Raw genomic sequence first — 20,692 nt, 5'->3', positions numbered from 1 at the left:
TTTGGTAGGACACATCCTCCACACATTCTTAAGAAAAATGCGCTGGAAGTAAATTCTCTGAGACTCTGCATGTATAAAAATGTTTTTATACACCACATACTTGATAGTTTCAATACAGAATTCTATGTTAAAAATAATTTTTTTCCCAGAATTTTGATCTCCTAGCTTCAGTGTCATTCTTTAGAAGCCTGATGTTATTTTGATTCTTAATTCTTTGCGTATGGTCTGCTTTTTTTTTTTCTGAAAGGTTTTAGGGTCCCTTTTTCTTTGGGTTTTGAAATTTCATGTATTTTTGCTTTGGCATATGTTTTTTCAGTTCACATGCTTTCCATCTTAAAAGGCATGTCATTCAGTTCTGGGAAGTTTTTTTTCGTACCATTTCTTTGACAAATTTCATTCATTCCATTTCCTTCAGTGAATTTTTTTCAGTTTTTAATAGTATCCTTATGGATGCTACTCTTACCATCTTGAGGATACTGATTTCAATTTTCATTGAAGTTTTGTTTTTCATCCTACACTGTTTGTGTTTCCTTGGCATTCTTTTTCACTGTTTTGGTCCTTTCTTAAATGTCTACTGATCTTTGGTTATTCACTTACATTTAAAAGTTAGGCAGTTTTCCCAGAGAAGAATCCTCCAATATAGAGTGTCAAGGAGGAGGGAGCTGTAGACTGTCACTTAATCTCCCTGTTTTCATTTCAGCGCTTTGTCCCTGGCTGTACCTAACTGCCCTCAAATCCACAGTTCCTTTAGTTCAATCTCCCCAGAATGTAAGTTTCCAATCTGCCTAGGCTGGAGAGGGGAAGTTGCCAGCTACTTGTGTACTAAGGGAAATGGGTTTCTAACTGCTTCTTATAACAGCCAATCTTTCTGTTTCCAGCTTCCCCTTAAACTCCACAGACATACACATTTTAACCTGTTTTTTATTCTCAGTGCCTGAGGCCTCTGTTCTGCAATATGAACTGTCTGCCTTCTTGGTTCCCAGTCCATCTTATGTTGCAGCTTTTTCTGGCTGGCTGAAGTTAGGCACCACTGGCTTCTAGCTTCCAAAAATGAGTTTGCTGTTGTCTCCTCTCCCTTCTCTTTGTTCTTGTTGTTAATGATCTTTTAATCCCTTTATTAATGTCTTAAAAGGAGCAAAAGGAAGATTAATTACGTCCTTACCATTCAAAATAAGTTTTATCTGAGTAAAAACTTAAGGTTGTGACATATTTCTAAATACAGAAGAAAATGCCTACTGAATCTTTTTACTCCCACTGATGCTGCTTATAATTCACTTACCGATTTTGTTTGTTAACAGCTGTGTCTGCACCATTTAGAACCAGTTCTTTCACTTCTGTTGCACCAAAGTTTTCAACTGTGATCTATTAATTTAAATTTTTAAAAAAAGTCAATGTCAGACTCAAAACTTATTAGATTATTTTAATAACCTATTATTATAATCTACCTTGCTCTCATTAAATATAAGAAGTAATAAATTTGCAGTAAAATTCTGCTACCATAAGCTTATTTGTGAATTCTGCATAAAGCCACAACTAGAAATCTTCATCTTCTCTGGCAGTTTGAAATCCTACCTTGACTAACTAATTACAAATCAACAAGTGTTTGGTTTGTTAAAAACAGGAAACTGAGTATTTATCATGTGTAAAACTTCAGAAGGGTCACTACAGGAGTAAAATATTAGAAAGCATGTTTTCCACGGACAAGTGAAAGACTCGAAGTCAGAATGCATTCAGTTTAGACTAGCTATGCATTCTTCCCACATGATAGCTGCTACTCTTGAATTCTTCCTTGCTGCATTCTTAATTACAAGTTGTTCTTCCAGTTTGCCATTAATTTGGTCTATAAAGGGTCGGTTATTTTGAAACTTTTAATTTCCCTTACTAGTGTACTCATTTTCCTAATGTTACCATTCCCACCTTTGAATCTTTCTTCTTCCTATTCCCTTTTTTTTGGAATATTATCCTCTTCTTTTAAAACATTTTTTTTAGTATCTGTTGTCTATAAAACACTATGGTGGGAGTGGGATGATAAGAGATGAATAAATCCCTGCTCTGGAGTTTACTATTTAATGAAAGAGGAGAAATGTGATATGTAAACAACTCATTGTAATAAAATCAATGCTATAATACAGACATGAACAAAATACTACCAGACCACAGAAGAAAGAAAACTTACTTCTAACTAGAGGAAGTATTAAAAACCTTTAGGAAGAAATGTCATTTGAAAAGCACCTGGAAGGGTAAGTAGGGCTCTGAAAGATTAGGAGAGGGTGGAAATTTCTGACTGAGTACAGAGATTGAACAAAAGAATAGATATAAGAGCAAATATCAAAAAAAAGTATGCCCCTAAAAAGCAGGGATGGTAAGGTATATAAAAGAATATTGTGAGACATGACAAAATGCAGTATGAATGGAAGGATACAATGAAAGTTAGAAAGAAAGCCAGATTACAAAGGTCTTTTAAGTCCATTATAAAGCTATTATTCTACAAGTAATAAAGAGCCACTGAACGTCTGGGAAAGAAATGGTAGTAGGAAGGAATGTTTCAATTACCACAGTTCTTAGATATACTAAGCATTCACAAACTTGGTGATTGATAAATCAGAAATTAAACTGCTTGGAACCCAATGTTTCAGTCAATTGAGATGAACAGTAAAGATTCAATGATAACTGACATGGTTATAAGTGAATCAACTGAAAAGGAGAACTAAAATTTCATAGTAAACAGAAGTCCAAGGAGAATGTTTTTTCTTGAAAACTATTAAACATTACTAAAATAAATTAACTTATTTCCCCTAAATCTATCAAATTTTCTTACAACTAAACTATGTGCCAATTCTTAAAATGATCAAAGAATGGATAAACTTTATTGAGGGGGCACATAATTTTTTGGCAAGTTGTGTGATAGTGGAATATGGTAGCTTTTGTCAGCTTTGACCATAAAAACATAAAGAGAACTGTTTAGGGGTGGGGGACAAACAAAGTTTTTGAAAAGACATAAAAAAAGAAAAACTGAAGGTTTTACCATTTTCCCAAGAGTCTAATTTATAATACTGAAATTGTTACTTCTGAAGTGACTTATAATCCTTCCTGATTTTCTCTTCTTTAGTTGTCAACTAGTCTACTTCTGCCAGATTCTCATTTGTCAATGGCTTTGCATGTAACTGGATGATTTACTGAACACCCCTCTCAGAGAATTAAGTTCTGCATCTTTTACAAGATTTGCAATTTCATCTTCCAAATAATATTCCAATGTATTTGTATTTGTATTGCATCCAACCGTAAGACTAAATAGGCAAGGATGAATGTTAGTGTGAAAGGGATATCTGAGTGGGAATTAATCTTTTAGGTGGCAAATTCATTAGTGAATATTTTCATGTTACAATAACCTATGCTTCTCTAAACATTCTTGTAACTGCAGACTCAAAAAATGAACACTTTAATAAAGAGGACCCCTTGTATTTGTAAAGATCTTTAGTATAATGTTAAACAACATAGGCTTTGAAGTCACAGAGCTGGATACAAATACTATCTCTGAAGTGTGATGATTGTTTTCAGTTTTCTTTATATGTAAAATAAGGATAATAATACCCATCTCTTGGGATTATGAGGATTAAATGAAATAATGCATGTACTGTGACTAGCATATAGTTAATGCTCAATAAATGTTAGCTAAAGGGTTCTTTAAGAATACCATCCATTAAAATAAAGAAAAACCATAAGGCACAGCTGATAAATAAAAAGGGATGATGAACACTCAGGCTACTCTATGTCTTTTCATCTTACCGTAAAATTAAGACAAAATGTTTCCTCAACATCATCTTCTGGATAATCCAGTAACTGTTGCATGCTTCTGAAAAACAATATATATGTTTCTTTGAAGTAAAATATTATTGAGTATTTTGACTATTTTGCTTATGACTAAGTATATATTTTCATTCATTCTTGATCAAATCCTTTTGTTAATTTGTACTTTTATATTTGTTTCAGAATGGTGGATGTACAATGGAAAACTTATAAACAATGCTGAAGAAAAAAAAACCTACTCTAAGGCTTTCATCTCCTGCTTTGAATACAAAAACATGTATCCACCTATTTTCAACGCTTGTTCTTATTTATATACAATTTTTATTCCATTTTATGTAATAAATAAAAAGAAACTTTACATATTACATGTAGGAATGAAGGTGATTAGAAGTAAAAGTCCAAATAAATCATTTAACTACATTCAGGAAACATTACCTTCCTAAATTTATTATCAGATATTCACAAAGTATTGTTAAACTAAAAATTCAGTACATGGTTTTATACACATAACGCTTTCAGCAGAAAATTCTCAGTCTGAGTAACACAATGGGTTTTCCTTTATTAGAAGGGCTATTAGTTTATTTTGGAAATTCAACAAGAACAACAGAAACATAATTATTCCTAAAAGGAAAGCTTCTGGACATTCCCCATTTCCTATTTTCTAAACCCCACTCTTGCCACTTTTTAGAACTAACCTCCCAACATCAGGCATTAGTTCTTTCAAATCATCCAGAGATGGCTTCTTTTTTAGCAGTTTCTTATACAAAGCCAAAGGAAAATGGAGGTCCACAATAGTAAAATTATAAATTGCTAATCCACAGATAACACCAATCAAGTGGAACAAATCACTGTCTTCAAATGTCTAAAATTATAAGGGAAAAATAAGTAAAGACTTGTTCTCCAAGTTAAAACATTAAACTTTCTCTGATTACAAAAACACACATTTGTGGTAGAAAATTTTGGAGACACAGAAAAAAGTAATGAATAATATGAAAAAAGTTCATTCTCATTCCCATCTCCCTGGGACAATACCACTGTTAGTATTTTTGCACATTTGCATTCAACGTATTTTCTGGGACAAACAAAATTAAAATTTAGTTGAGATGATACTAAATATATAATTTCACAACTGGCTTTTTCCCCAGAAATAGAATCGTTTTCACATCTTTAAGCATTACATTAATAAATGAAATGATTACTAGAACATTTTTTCTGATTTAAAAAATTATACACATTCAAAATTTGGAAAATAAAAAACCTAAAGAAGAAAATGAATTAAACACCTGTAATCCAATCACTTAGAAACACCCAAAAACAACGACTTAAAAATTTTTTTAATGTATTTCCATCTACTATAAGTTCAGAAAAATAATTTAAAACATTATACTTAAGGCTTTCTCATTTTTCTAATTACAACACAAGTATTTTCTTATGTCATTAAATATTCTTCCAGGACCTCCCTGGTGGCGCAGTGGTTAAGAATCCACCTGCTAATGCAGGGGACAGGGGTTCGAGCCCTGGTCCGGGAAGATCCCACATGCCGCAGAGCAACTAAGCCCATGCGCCACAACTACTGAGCCTGCGCTCTAGAGCCCACGTGCCTAGAGCCTATGCTCCACAATAAAAGAAGTCACTGCAGTGAGAAGCCCACGCACCACAATGAAGAGTAGCCCCTGCTCATTGCAACTAGAGAAAGCCTGAGCGCAGCAACAAAGACCCAAAGCAGCCAAAAATAAATTAATTAATTAAAAAAAAAATTCTTCCAGAACACAATTTTTAATGGTTGCATATTATATCATATAAAAGTTCCATGGCTTACTAAGTTAGCTATTTTAACTATAGTTGGACATTTAGATTATTAAAATATTAAAAACAATGCTTATTCCCCTCATCTCTCCCACCCCAGTAATCTTTAGAGAATTAACATATGGTCACAGGAAATTCAGTAAGCATGACAATTAAGAGCAAACAATTTTTAAACTAGATCTGGGGCTCCAGACCTGGTTCATTCATTATCTAGCCTCACTGTTTTCAAGATAAAAGTAGTATTAATTTCATATGGTTGTTGTGAGGATTAAGTGGAATAATGTATGTAAAATACTTTTAGCACAGTTCCTGAAGCACACAGTGAAGGCTCAATAAATATTATTCGAATTAGCTAGTAATTTTCAAAAGAAGATGGGCATCTTTTTTGCATATATTTTGGTCCGTAGCTTGGAATACCTTCTTAGAAGAAATTCTGCTTTGCAAGGAAGAATTTCAAAGTCAAAGGAAAGTTAAGCATACTATCAAACTCTTTTCCTCCACAACTGTTCTAGTTTGTACCGCCATTTGTAGTCCAGGAAAATGACTATCTTTCCACATTTTCATCTGCATACACATACCACAGACACATAAAACATATTTCTGAGTTAAAAAAAATGACAACTTGTTTTACTATATATTTTTTACTATTAGTGATACTGAAAATTAGGGATTTGTGTGTTTGTGAAATGCCTCTTTGTATACTTGGCCCATTTATTTTTTGGGGGCTAGTGTTTACTTATATATTTGTATCTGAATTCATCATATGTCAGGGTTATTACCCTGTGTCATCTTTGTTACATATATGCTTTTTATGTTTTGTTATATCATATTTTTCATTGGTCAAATTAAACTTTTTCTTCTGTGATGTCCTACATTATGTTGAAGTTTAGAAAGTCCTTCTTAAGTAGGGCAGACTGAATATGTGTTAATCTCTCTTCTTCCAGAAATCCCTCTAAGTGAGAATAAAGAATTAAAAATGGCATAAACCCACAAGAAAAAAAGAATAGGGGAGGGTTTTAATAGCACTAAAGAGATTTCAATATTTCAAAATATGAGAAGTAAATGGATAGCTTGTCTGTTTCGGTAAAGCAGAAAAAACTGAAACAGTAGCTTTTAGAGGAAAGCCAGTAAAAAACAAGTTCATCTGTCCTGTAGGCTCAGGAACTGGAAGTGCCAATTAATACCTGTAAAGTCAGAGGTAGTCCAGGTAGCTCAGTTAGTAAAACGTAAGAATCTGAAAGAGGTATCAGAGTGGGGTTGAAAATAGGATGCTTGGTGGAAAGGCTGTTGCCTTTTTGGAAAGGATGAACTAAAGAGGCTCTGAAATCTGAGGTAGCTGATGCTCAGGGTGCTGCATTAAACAAAGGGATCGGGCTTCCCTGGTGGCGCAGTGGTTGAGAGTCCGCCTGCCGATGCAGGGGACACAGGTTCGTGCCCCGGTCCAGGAGGATCCCACGTGCCGCGGAGCGGCTGGGTCCGTGAGCCATGGCCGCTGAGCCTGTGCGTCCGGAGCCTGTGCTCCGCAACGGGAGAGGCCACAGTGGTGGGAGGCCCGCGTACCGCAAAAAAAAAAAAGAAAAAAAAGAAAAACAAAGGGATCAAATGAAGGTCTGTACAGTGAACAGTGAGAATCCTAGCTTCCTTTTGCAGTGTTTGGAACACTACTAGAACACTGACAGCCAGGGCTACAACCTTTCCTGTAAACACAAAGAATAAAAAACTTATATATGCTGACATTTGAGGGTTCACCCTTGAGAGGCCCCCACCTAATCACTCTATGAATAGGGCCAGTACACAGTGCCCATACACATAAAGTATCTAGGTAGCATTTCAGTGTCACACTCTAAAATAATAAACAGCCAAGAACCACAAGAAAAAGACAAAAGAAACAAACACAAGAAAACTGGATGAATAAGAGGTATTATGGGAAACAAAGAAAAACAATAAATTTTAAAAGACTACATTTAAGAAGCTTAAAATCATAAAATATATCTTTTCAGAACATAATGGAATGAAACTAGAAATCAATATCAGAAGGAAATATGGAAAAGTCACAAAGATGTGGAAATTAAACAACACACTCTTAAAAAAACCAATGGGTCAAAGAAGGTATCACAAGGGAAATCAGAAAATACTTAAGAGACTCCTGAAAATGAAAATACACACACAAAAACTTATGGAATGCAGGGACAGCAGTGTTCAAAAAGAAGTTTTTATATTTGTAAACATCTATTAAAAACGAGGGGACTTCCCTGGTGGCCCAGTGGTTAAGGATCTGCCTTCCAATGCAGGGGACGTAGGTTAGATCCCTGGTCGGGGAATGAGGATCTCACATGCCACAGGGCAACTAAGCCCATGTGCCGTAACTAGAGAGCCCGCGTGCCACAACTACTGAGCCCACGTGCTCTGGAGCCCGTGTGCCACAACTACTGGGCCCGTGCACTGCAACTACTGAGCCCACGCACCACAGCTAGAGAGAGGCCCGCGCACCGCAACGAAGATCCTGTGTGCCACAACTAAGACCCGATGCAGCCAAATAAAAAAATTAATTAATTAATTAAAAAGAAACAATTTCTCAAATAAATAACCTAACTTTATATCCTAAGGAGCTACAAAAAGAGGAGCAAACCAAACCCAAACCTAGCAGAGGGGGGAAATAATAAAGATTAAAGTGGAGATAAATGAAATGAGAATGGAAAAGCAATACACAAAGCAACAAAACCTAATGGTGATTCTTTTTTTTTTTTTTTTTTTTTTTTTTTTTTTGGCGGTACACGGGCCTCACACTGTTGTGGCCTCTCCTGTTGCAGAGCACAGGCTCCGGACACGCAGGCTCAGCAGCCATGGCTCACGGGCCCAGCTGCTCCGCGGCATGTGGGATCTTCCCGTACCGGGACATGAACCCATGTCCCCTGCATTGGCAGGCGGACTCTCAATCACTGCGCCACCAAGGAAGCCCCAAGGTGATTCTTTTAGAAGATTAACAGAATTAACAAACCTTTAGCTAGAATGACCAAGAAAAAAAGAGAGAAGACTTACTAAAATCAGGACCGAAAGTGTGGACATTACTATCAACCTCAGAGAAATAAAAAGGATTATAAGAGAATACTATGAATAACTGCATGCCATCAAAATAGATAATCCAGATGAAATGGACAAATTCCTAGAAACACACAAACTACTAACTGACACTAGAAGAATTAGAAAACCTAAAGAAACTTATAACAAGAGATTGAATCATCAATCAAAAACCTTCCAACCAACAAAAACCTGAGACCATATTCTACCAAACATTTAGAAGAATTAACACCAATCATTCTCAAACTCTTCCAAGAAATGGAAGAGAAGGAAACAGTTCTTAACTCATTCTATGAGGTCAGGTATACCATGACACCAAAGCCAGACAACGACATCACACACACACACAAAAGAAAACTATACAGCAGTATTCCTTACAAATAAGAACACAAAAATCATCAACAGAATACTAGGAAACTGAATCCAGCAGCACATTAAAAGGATTACACACCATGACCAAGTGGGCTTTATCCCAGGACTGCAATGTCGTTCAACATAAGAAAATCAACCAATGTAATATATCACATAATGGAATGAAGGAAGGAAACCACATGATCATCTCAACTGATGCAGAAAAAAACATATGAATAAAATCCAACACCCCTTCATGATAAAAAACTCAGTGAACTAGGCATAGAAGGGAATTTCCTTAACATGATTCAAGGTATTTATGAAAAACCCACAGCTGACATTCCACTCAGATCAGGAAAAATTGAGAAGCATGTCCACTGTCACCACTTGCATTTGAAAGCATACTGGAAGTTCAAGGTGGGGCAATCAGACAAGAGAAAAAAATAAAGGTATACAAATTGGAAAGAAAGAAGTAAAATTAAATCTATTGAATTTATAGATGACATGATTTTGTATATAGAAATCCTAAATAATGCACAAAATAAACTATTAGTGCTAATAAATGAATTCAGCACATGATCAACACAAAAAATCAGCTCTATTTCTACACAGTAGCAATGAACTAAAAATAAAATAATTCCATTTACGATAGCATCAAAAAGAATAAAATACTGAGAAATAAATTTAACCAAGGAAGTGTAAGACTTGTACACTGAAAACTATAAAACATTGCTGAAAGAAATTAAAAGACCTAAATAACTGGAAAGACATCTAATGTTCATAGACTAGAAGATAATATTGTTAAGGTGGCCATACTTCCCAAACTGATTCAATGCATTCTCTATCAAAACCTCAATGGCCTTTTTTGCAGAAATGGAAAAGCTAACTGTAAAATTCATACAGAATTGTAAGGGACCGCTAATAGTCAAAAGAATCTTGAATGAGAAGAACGAAGTGGGAGAACTCACACATTCCAATTTTAAAATCTACAAAACTATAGTAAACAAGACAGTGTAGTACTGGCATAAGAATAGACATATACACCACTGGAATAAAATTGAGAGTCCAGAAATAAATCCATATAGCTACAGTCAATTAATTTTCAACAGGGTGCCAAGACTTAACAAACAATGGTGGGGACAACCAGGTATTCACATGCAAAGAATGAAGTTGAACTCTTACCTCACACCATGGACAAAAATGAACTCAAAATAGATGAAAGACCTAAATATAACAGCTAAAACTATAAAACTCTTAGAAGAAAACTCAGGGGTAAATCTTCATGACCCTGAATTTGTCCATGGTTTCTTAGTTGTAACACCAAAAAGCACAAGCAATAACATAATCGACAAAAAAAAAAAAAAAGACTTCACCAAAATTTAAAACTTTTGTTATCAAAGGACACTAGCAAGAAAGTAAAAAGATAATTCATACACTGGGAGAGAATATTTGCAAATCATATATTTGACAAGGGTCTAGTATCCAGAATACATAAAAGAACTCCTAAAACTCAGCAACAAAAAGAAAAACAAGCCAATTAAAAAAGTGTGTAAGACTTAAAAAGACATTTTGCTAAAGAAGGCATACAAATGGCCAAACAAGCACATCATTAGCCAGTAGGGGATGCAAATCAAATCACAATGAGAGGGACTTCCCTGGTAGTCCGGTGGGTAAGACTACACGCTCCCAATGCAGGGGGCCCCAGGTTCAATCCCTGGTCAGGGAACTAGATTCCACATGCATGCCGCAACTAAGAAGCCTGCATGCCACAAGTAAACATGCCGCAGCAAATATCCCACGTGCCACAACTAAGACACGGTGCAGCCAAAATAAACAAATTAATTAATTTTAAAAAACCACAGTGAGATACCACTTCATACCCACTATCATAATAAGAAAAATACAGAAATACATATATAAAATATATTTAAATATATATATATATACATATATATATATTTAAAGGAAAGTGGCAAATGTTGACCAGGATTGTAGAGAAATTGTAATCCTCATGTATTGCTGATGGGAATGTAAAATGGTATAGCCATTGTGGGAAACAATTTGGTGGTTCCTCAAAAAGTCAAACAGAATTATCACATAACCTAACAATTCCATTCATAGGTATATACCCAAAATAACTGCAAACAATAACATGTACACAAGTTTTCACAGCAGTACTATTCATAATATTTAGCCAAAAGAGGTAAACAACCCAAATGTCCATCAACTGATGAATGAATATACAAATGTGGTATATCTATATAATGGAACATTATTCAACTATAAAAAGGAATTAAGTACTGACACATGATACAACATGGATGAGCCTCGGAAACATTATCCTAAGTGAAAGAAGCCAGACACCAAAGGCCATACACTATATGGTTTCCATTAACAGCAAATATCAAGAATAGACAAAGCCACAGAGATAGATAGTAAAGCAGTGATTGTCTGAAGCTGAAGAAAGAAGGAAATGGGGAGAAACTGCTTAATGTCCACAGGTTTCCTTTTGAGGTAAAGAAATGTTCTGGAACTGGAGAATGGTGATGGTTGCACAACACTGTGAATGTACTAAATGCCACTGAATTGTACATTTTAAAATTCTTAAAATGATGAATTTTATGTTATGTGAATTTTACCTCATTAAAAATAATATTAAATTAAAAAGAACATATAGCCCTCTGCCTTCCTCCTTCCTTCCTACACCTTCTCTGAGGAGGTGGTCCAGTATGTCTGGGGCTAAGCTTTTGGCCAATGTAACCAGAAGACTAGCTACTTACTGAGTAAATACCTGGAAGATGATAGCTGTTAAGTTTCTCACTAGTGATTTAAGTCACATAAAATGGAAAGGGAGAAGGCTAAAGTAAACTCTGTGGTGTTTGTATAGAATTAGAGGTGTCAGTATCATCTCATGGTTTTTAACATGTGTGTATGTATATATATACACACACAAATATGTGTGTGTACATGTATACATATATATAAATATCCATACATGTTGAAATCCAGGAGATGTATGCCATGTGTGTATACATACATATAGTTCCTAGTTCTGTCTGCTGTGAGACTCTGAAAGCAATGACTCCTTGGTAGCAATGAATACACGTAGCATCCAGAGCTTGACTTCTAAATACCATTTTATACTTAAAGAAGTCAGGGCTCTTAGGAGAAATGGCTAATGCCAGGACTGGGGTAGAGAAAACACAAAATGAGCCTGGAACATTTTCTGTACCAAATGTAATGAATAATTAAAGAATAATGGGGACATGTCAAAAGTACACAGAAGAGCAGCTCTATGGGGCTCCGATTGCCCAAATCAAGATATAACTGAAAAGGTATAAGAGATCCACAAGGAATTCCCTGCTGGTCCAGTGGTTAGGACTCCGCACTTCCACTGCAGGGGGCATGGGTTTGAGCCCTGGTTAGGGAAATAAGATCCCGCATGCCGCAAGGGCACGGCCAAAAAAACCCACAAAGATATACAATAAAGCTTGTTACGACTGCCCCTCCCCTGGTCTCAAAACATTACCTTTCTGCAGAACTGAATAGAGGCCCATAGAACTCTTTGTGTTCCTGGCAGACAGGCCTCCACCCCACGGACACTCTTCAAATTCTATCTGCTACACCACTACAAACTGCCCTAAGAGATCAGCGCCAAGAAAGAGACCATAATTTGAACAGATTGTCCACCTACCTCAGAGGCCATCAGGACTATTCAACCATGTCTTACATGCCTAACTGTCAACAAAGGAGGCCTAAAAACTCACAAGTTGTCCCTAATCTCACTTCCATGTGGCAGTGTACAGGCCCTAAAATCTGACACAATGTTGCTAACTGTCCCTGCTCCACCAGACCCCTTCTCTCTTCTGGAACTCACAATCTATCATTTGGAAAACTGCCTATATCCTAAACTTCTCCAAATTCTCCTTGCCCCTTTTCTAAATGAACAAGGCTGTCTCCTGAAGATGCTGTTTCCCCTGCAGCTCATAATAAATGGTGTTTGTTTAACCTTCCAACCCCTCATACAACCAGGCCTAGAGAGAGGTCTCCTGGCTCTTCACTCCTTCTAGACCTCCTTCCATTTGCCTTCTTAAAATCCCAGCTTCTGTCAAACACATGCCAACTGACCATTTTCCCTGCTACTGTTCCTTGTGCTGACATCTAAAGACATTCACAGTGCACTCATTCACAGATTCTGGCACTATCTTTTGCTTTCTTTTTCTACCACTATTCCTGCCATCGTTTTTGACGATTTCAATACCCGGGCCAAAAAAGGCATCCAACACACTAGCCTCTCAGTTCCTTGAACTGCAATTTTCCAACAAAAAATTTCCAACCGTCTTGTCCTCCCATCACATCTCAGACACCCATTCCCATGGTCATATTTTATATTTAAATGCAACCACCCAAATTTTAAGCATTCCCTATCTGACCATCATTTCTTACTTTGTAACTCACCCCCCCCATACTTTGACTCACACTACAACTCAACTCCACCAGCAACTACAAGCCATTAACCACACTACTTTTGAAAAAATCATCACCTCCCAACCAAGTCCTTACATTTTCCTCCTTACAAAGCTTAAATTCTATAATCCATCAAGATAATCAATCATTCCCCTGCTCTTTCTTCCCTTCTGTTTATACTCACTTGCTAAAACCACAACCTAGTTAAATCAACTGTTTCATTTTTACCTCTACCTAAGCAGCTAAATGTGACTAAAGAAAATAAACACAACCATGTTGATTGGTCTCCTTTTAAAATTCATGAACGTAAGTTTCAAATGGGCCTCCAATGCCGCCAGTCTAACCCTGTATTTATTTACATGGTCATCTTATTTTCCCACTCCCCTAAGTGATTATTTCACTCTTTCTCCTTTCTTCTTCAAACCTCCAACAACCTTCCCCCTATTCGAACTTTCTAACAAACTTGCGTCTTATTTCACTGTAAAGTAGAAATAATTCTAAGAGAACTTGCACAATCTCCCACCATCAAATCTACCAGATTTGTATTTACATATATACTTGGCTTTCTCTCATGATATTATGGATCTATGTGTCTGATTAGAGTCAATCCTCTACTAGCATACTCATCTGCATCTTTTCTTCACAATTTAAGGCCTGTGCTCCTGCAGCTGATATCCCCTCCTGCATAGCTGATTTTCTACTTTCTGAGTAATTCATCACAACAACATGCAAACATGCTTTAATTTCTCATGTAAAATAAAATACCCTTTCTTGATGAAGAAAAAAACATGTATAGTATAGCACTTCTTTTTAAAAATACTTATTTTCAAATACTTTAACACTCACAAGAAATTACACAAATAGTACAGAATTCCTCTGTACTCTTTACTCAGTTTTCCCCAATAATAACAGCTTAAATAACCATACTTAAAACCAGGAAACTGACATTGGTATGTGGTATACTACTACATACGTACTTATATTTATTTTTCAAAAACGGTTAAACTGTAACATTCCTTTTGAAAAGAATAACTTTAAGAGGAGGGAGGAAGTACAGTGGAGGGGGTAGAGACAAAAGTTATACTTTTTTAGATACGTTATTTTGTAGACTTGACTTTGGAACTATTGTAACTATTTCATATAACTATAAAACTAAATTGAAATTAAACAAGCAATCCCTAAAAATTAAAAATTCTACAAGTTAACCTACGTGTGTATCTACTTGGTATAATGATACAGAGTGTACCAATTTCAAGTGATATCAAAACACAGTTATTATAAAGATGTTAAAACAAACAAACAAAAAACACAGTTATTTGCCTGTGTATCTCACCTGGGGTATACTCAAAGGGCAAAAAAACCCTGCAAAATACTTAAAAATGAAACAAAACAAAACTACAGTTGACCCTTGAACAGCTCAGGGGTTGGGGCGCTGATCCCCTGTGCTGTCGAAAATCTGAGTACAATCTTATAGTCGGTCCTCCATCCTTAGATTCAACCAACTGAGGACCGTATAGTATCACAGTATGTATTTATTGAAAAAAATCGGCGTATAAGTGAACCTACACAGGTCAAATCCATGTTGTTCAAGGGTCAACTATATTTTCAGTTATCATAATATTGGTTGAACGGTTGGTATTGTTAGGCAATAAATGTATAAGTCTGGAACATTTTATCACACCAAGTACACCAGGTAGCAAGGAAGCTACTAAACAGTATTAAGATTGTGTCAAAAGGACTCAGGTGCCAAGTTGAAGAGCTCTCCCTGGACAAAAGTGGGATAATATTAATAAAGATAATAACTGCAACAGACTGAAAAACATCAACTATGTTTAAGTCCACGAATATATAATAATATTCGAAAACAAAATCAAAAAATGAATTGTCACCACTGGAGCATGCTAATTCTTTTGAAAAATAACTACAGAGAGAATTCTTTCCCATATGAACTGTACTAATAAGGATTAAATAGCAGATATGAGAAAATTTCTTTACATATAAGTATCCAAGCTACAAAAATGAAAAAGAAATGTTAGAGTAAGAGTAGTACCATTTTGCCACCCCTAATAAATTAACTAGCCTAGGCACTGATCATCATGACTGCTAACATCACAAAGGACAGCCAGTCTCCTGGAAGAATGAATAAATAATACATCAAGGTTTTTAGAACAAACAGTAAATAATTCAAATTTCTTTCAACTCAGAGTTCTACAAACTGAACCATCCATTTCACTTACAGTTTCTAAATCAGGGGCCGGCAAACTTTTCCTGTAAAGGGGCAGACGGTAAATATTTTAGGCTTTGTCGGCCATAGGGGCTCGTTGTAACTCCCCACTCTGCCTCTGCCAGTTTTAGCTAGAAAGTAGCAATGGACGATAGATAAATGAGTAGGCACTGACTTTATGTGCTGGGAAGAACTTTCAGGGACTGTAGTTTGCTGAGTAGTTACCTCTGCCCTAAATTATAAGGTAGAGAAATCAATGATCCCTAATGATAAATTAATTCTCCCCAGAAGAAAAGTTCATCTGGTACTTATTCAATCCTCAAATCTAACTCAGCAGAACAGTCAACATCATTTTCAGGATGACCATTCCGTAATTTATTTTGCTAATTTGAAATGTGTGGTAAGCATTAATGTGTTCTGATGACTCTGAATCCAAACGTTTATAATTTTTAAAATTGTAATAAAGAAGATCTGTAAATAAAATGTTAGGTAACCAGTAATAACTCCTATTTATTACTGAGCTAGGTTGAAACATATAGGTATATATACATAGGTGTATACAGACAGACAGACAGATAGATAGATAGAGAAGTAATTTAGATGGTTGGACTTTTTACCTTATCAGAAAACCAAATGAGTCTGGAATCTTCATAATACCTAAACATGCCATATTTAGGATCCAATAATTCCCTCATGATGAGCAAGAAAAATTCTTTGCGTACCCCTCCTGCATCAACAGCATCTTCTCCAACAAATATAACCTAAAACAGGTTAATGCAAACACTGTATGTAAAGAAACGAACGTATATTCTGGAAACCCTACAACACGTTATTTATTATGAATAAAAGCGTGGCAATTAATAGCTAAAAAATTTTTAAGTATATAATTTTATTAAGATTCAAAGATACACTAAAAATGAACAGGAAAACTTTAAACATATTTTCTAAATAAGAGTTCCAATTATACAACAGAAAATGTTAAATTACCTTGAGTGGCTTTTTGTAGTCTATATTCTTTGTTTTCCTAAGGACTTCCATTGCATCTCCTACTATATTTTCTCTACGTACCACTAGAATTAAGCAAGGATTCACAGATTCAATCACTGGGAGAAAAAGAGAGGAGACATTCTGTCTGTGGGCCTGGTCAATAGCCATCTAGAAAACAAAAGATTAAAAATTTAATAGCAATGCTATAAAGAAGCTGCTGTGACTGAATAAGCTAACCTCTACCTACTAATTATAGATATTCTATAATTCCTATACTACTGAATTCACACAGCACCTAACACAGTATTCAGCACAGCATCAGAGCTTAATAAACTGAGCATAAAGAGTATCCTTTTGAATTTTTTTATAGTAATGTATAACTGATGATACCATTAAGCTAAGTAAGCATGGAACTGTAATAATTATGATAAATCTGAACACTGTTGTTTCTCAAAAAATAACTAGGATGGAGAGTGAGGATAAAAAGAAAACAGCATTAAAACAAACCTTTAAAGAGAAAAAGAAACAGCCTGGCCAACTAAAAGGTTTATAGAAATTCATTTAGTAGAGTTACCACCATATATGCTCACAAACCAAGCATTTGTCTTTTACCATTTAAAGCTTTTATTTTTTTCCTATGATTTTCCTTGTGTTCTTAATTCTAAAATGGAATATCCTACATTGAAAGCACCAAGTGATTAACTTTCTTTCTCTCTCTTTTTTTTAATATTTATTCATTTATTTGGCTGCACCAAGTCTTAGTTGCAGCACACAGGATCTTTGTTGCCGCATGTGGGATCTAGCTCCCTGACCAGGGATCGAACACCGGCCCCCTGCATTGGGAGCATAGAGACTTAACCACTGGACCACCAAGGAAGTCCTGATTAACTTAGTGTTCAACAAAGATTGCTAAAAAACTAGCAATCTAGCTGTTAGTATAGAATCCTACAAAAATATTTATTTCTTCTGTTGATGAAAATGGAAATAAGCACATCTCTAAAATTCCTCCTACTATTATTTATTGTTTAAATATATGGAAAAATTTAGAAAAGTAAACACATTTATTTTAAAGGAATAAAAATTGCCATCAAAATTGGGGGAGGGGTAATTTTAAAAAGCATTTTTAGACTATTAAGTGTTCAAGGTCTCATCTCATCCTTAGTCCTCAGCCTCTATAGTCTGATATTCTATACCAGAGGAAGAAACTCAAAAACTTGTTAAATTTACAAGTCCAAATGATAAAGCAAACTTACTGTAGTCCTTCACGGTCATAATGTAAACTAGTTTTAAAATTTCTCATTATAAAGGAAAGAATGTTCAGCTTAAAGTGGGGGGGCGGAGGGGAAGGACAGTGGGGAGGAGGAAGAGGAGATGACCAACCTCAGGAAAGTACCTTATTTATTACTAAAATGTTCTTCACGGACATTTCATACCCTCCTCCTAACAACTGATCAAATGCCTCCTACTTTTTAACATCACCTCACCTCTACTGATTTTCATCTCTTACGAAGTATATAAATAGGGAAGATATAATAAAGCATTTGAAACAAACCATTTTATCAAGTAAACTAGTCAAACTGTTTATAAAGACTGTATATTTCTATAATGAAAGAAGATTATACCATTTTTTAGATATAAAATGATAAAAATCTAAATTATTCTATGTCCTTTTAAATATATATAAGTATCCCTCATAAGAATACACATTTCACATGCAACAGTCTTCTTCATAGGTACCAAAGGTGCTTTGGTAAAAGTAGCTTTTTTTTTTTTTTTTTTGGTATGTGGGCCTCTCACTGCTGTGGCCTCTCCCATTGCGGAGCACAGGCTCCGGACGCACAAGGCTCAGCGGTCATGGCTCACGGGCCCAGCCGATCTGCGGCATGTGGGATCTTCCCGGAACGGGGCACGAACCCGTGTCCCCTGCATTGGCAGGCGGACTCTCAACCACTGCACCACCAGGGAAGCCCGTAAAAGTAGCTTTGCAAAAGACAGACCACAAAGGCACAAAATATCCCCAAAGACATTTCAAATACTTTAAAAAAACACCAGAGAAACAATTCAAAAACTACTCTCAAATTAAATTAGTACTATACAATATTTTACCTGCATCTGTAAGACTGCATCTGTTTGTAACAGAGTAGTTTTTGCTTGGGCGTCAAATACAAATGGATATGTGCAGATTGTAACAGGGATATCTGCCAACTAGAAATAAAAAATTAGCTTATTAGTACAAATTGGTTTGTAACTTCTTGTAGGTACTGTCATTTCTTGTGTAAAGTTGATCATATTCTTGGTTTATTCACTTTTGTGTCATTCAGGAATTATAAATAAAATGTGGCTTATTTCTTTATTTAATTTAATTTTATTTTTTATACAGCAGGTTCTTATTAGTTATCCATTTTATACATATTAGTGTATACATGTCAATCCAAATCTCCCACTTCATCACACCACCGCCCCCCCCCCGCCACTTTCCCCCTTTGGTGTCCATACGTAAAACGTGGCTTATTTCTGAATATAGAATTTTTACTGATAATTAGATGAGGCATTGGAATAACCCTAATTCCTAATTTTAGGAGATAACTGTATACTTGAGAATCCATAAAATTGTAAATTACAGGTATCTTTTGCTTAACATCTTAACTCCAAGTTTCAGTGAATTAGGCTGCAAATTTATTCTAAATGTGGGGCTCCTATGTTAAATACAGTTCCCAGTTCTTATATGTTAGGGCTACTCTAGCAAGTGAGGCCAATGATAAGCAATCTACTTATTCATTCAACAGATATTTACTGCCAGGTCATTAGGGGGACAACACTATTATAAGCCCAACAATCTGTTCATTCATTTAACTTACAAAATAAGCACGATTAGTATTATTATTTTCTGTCAATCTTCAAAGTTGATCAGTAATAGCTGATCTATTATTACCATTATCAGACATTAGTCACCTTATCAACAATTATTTATCCTAGCAGGTAAAACATAGTGATTGATTGCTAAGTTTTTAACAGGGCAGAAAAATACAAAGAGCTATGAATTGCCAGTCACAGATCTTGCAGTTGGAGGATGTTATACTACCATATACCCAACAAAGCAAAATTTTTGTGCCAGCCTTGACACAGAGCCCCTTCTTATTATAAGGCTTCCAGTGAAGACTTAATACACCATGAAACAATCCTCTTCTTTTTAAGTTCTTAGAAAGTTCTTTATATTAAGTCTGAATCTGCATTTCTATACATCACTTCGTTTTCTATTTCAGTCTTCATTCTGCCCCTGCAGAGAAGTTTATATGGTTTAGATACTTCGTGCTGCCATGCTCTCCCTAGGATGTCTTTTTCCCACACTAAACATGCCGTTTTTCCAACCATCCTGAAAATAATATGGTTTCCAGCTCTACTCCATCCTAACCGCCTTCTTTTATTTTATTTATTTATTTATTAGGCTGCACCGGGTCTTAGTTGTGGCATGTGGGATCTAGTTCCCTGACCAGGGATCGAACCTGGGCCCCCTGCATTGGGAGCATGGAGTCTTAACCACTGGACCACCACGAAGTCCCCAATAACCTTTTTTTAAATGTATTTCAATTTGTCTAAGCCTCTTTCAACTATGGCCATCAAAAACAATGAAATAATTCAATAGTGCCCAATCAGTATAGAACACAAGACTATCAACTTGTTGTTCTCAACATGAAAGACAATATGCTGAGCGACATTAACCCTTAAGTAAGTTATCATTCTTGGCTATTTCTCATATGACAAGTTTACCCTCCACCCTGTATTTGTGTCACTAACTAGCTATGGATGATAGAAAGTCTTTTTACTACTCTGAAACTCTAAAAGACTGAGATGATTTCTAAAGTCCCCTTTGGCTCCAAAACTCTTTGATTTCATAATTTTATGTGCTACTTCTATTTGAGGATGAGGAAGCAAACAATGTCAGGCCCATAGTTTAAAGCTACTTCTAAATGC

The 20,692-nt window shown here is 35.6% G+C and overlaps 1 protein-coding gene across 6 annotated transcripts in view; it reads right to left on the bottom strand.

Moving 5' to 3' along the window:
- Positions 1 to 20,692, bottom strand: part of HERC4 (HECT and RLD domain containing E3 ubiquitin protein ligase 4) — a 132,069-nt gene that overhangs the window by 8,970 nt on the left and 102,407 nt on the right. For 5 of the 6 annotated variants that reach the window (XM_067710806.1, XM_067710805.1, XM_067710808.1 and 2 more), the window contains 6 exons: positions 18,827 to 18,925; positions 16,721 to 16,888; positions 16,351 to 16,494; positions 4,503 to 4,669; positions 3,787 to 3,853; positions 1,280 to 1,362 (listed from right to left, as the gene is read on the bottom strand). In XM_067710806.1, the coding sequence (XP_067566907.1) occupies positions 1,280 to 1,362; positions 3,787 to 3,853; positions 4,503 to 4,669; positions 16,351 to 16,494; positions 16,721 to 16,888; positions 18,827 to 18,925 (728 nt within the window). The remainder of the gene's footprint in view (positions 1 to 1,279; positions 1,363 to 3,786; positions 3,854 to 4,502; positions 4,670 to 16,350; positions 16,495 to 16,720; positions 16,889 to 18,826; positions 18,926 to 20,692) is intronic. The other variant, XM_067710810.1, reaches the window with a different exon arrangement.

Source organism: Pseudorca crassidens, chromosome 16 (assembly GCF_039906515.1).
Source record: "Pseudorca crassidens isolate mPseCra1 chromosome 16, mPseCra1.hap1, whole genome shotgun sequence".
Classification (NCBI taxonomy): Eukaryota; Metazoa; Chordata; class Mammalia; order Artiodactyla; family Delphinidae; genus Pseudorca; species Pseudorca crassidens.
Note: the sequence above shows the minus strand (reverse complement) of the source record. Positions and strands in the feature narration are given on the sequence as shown.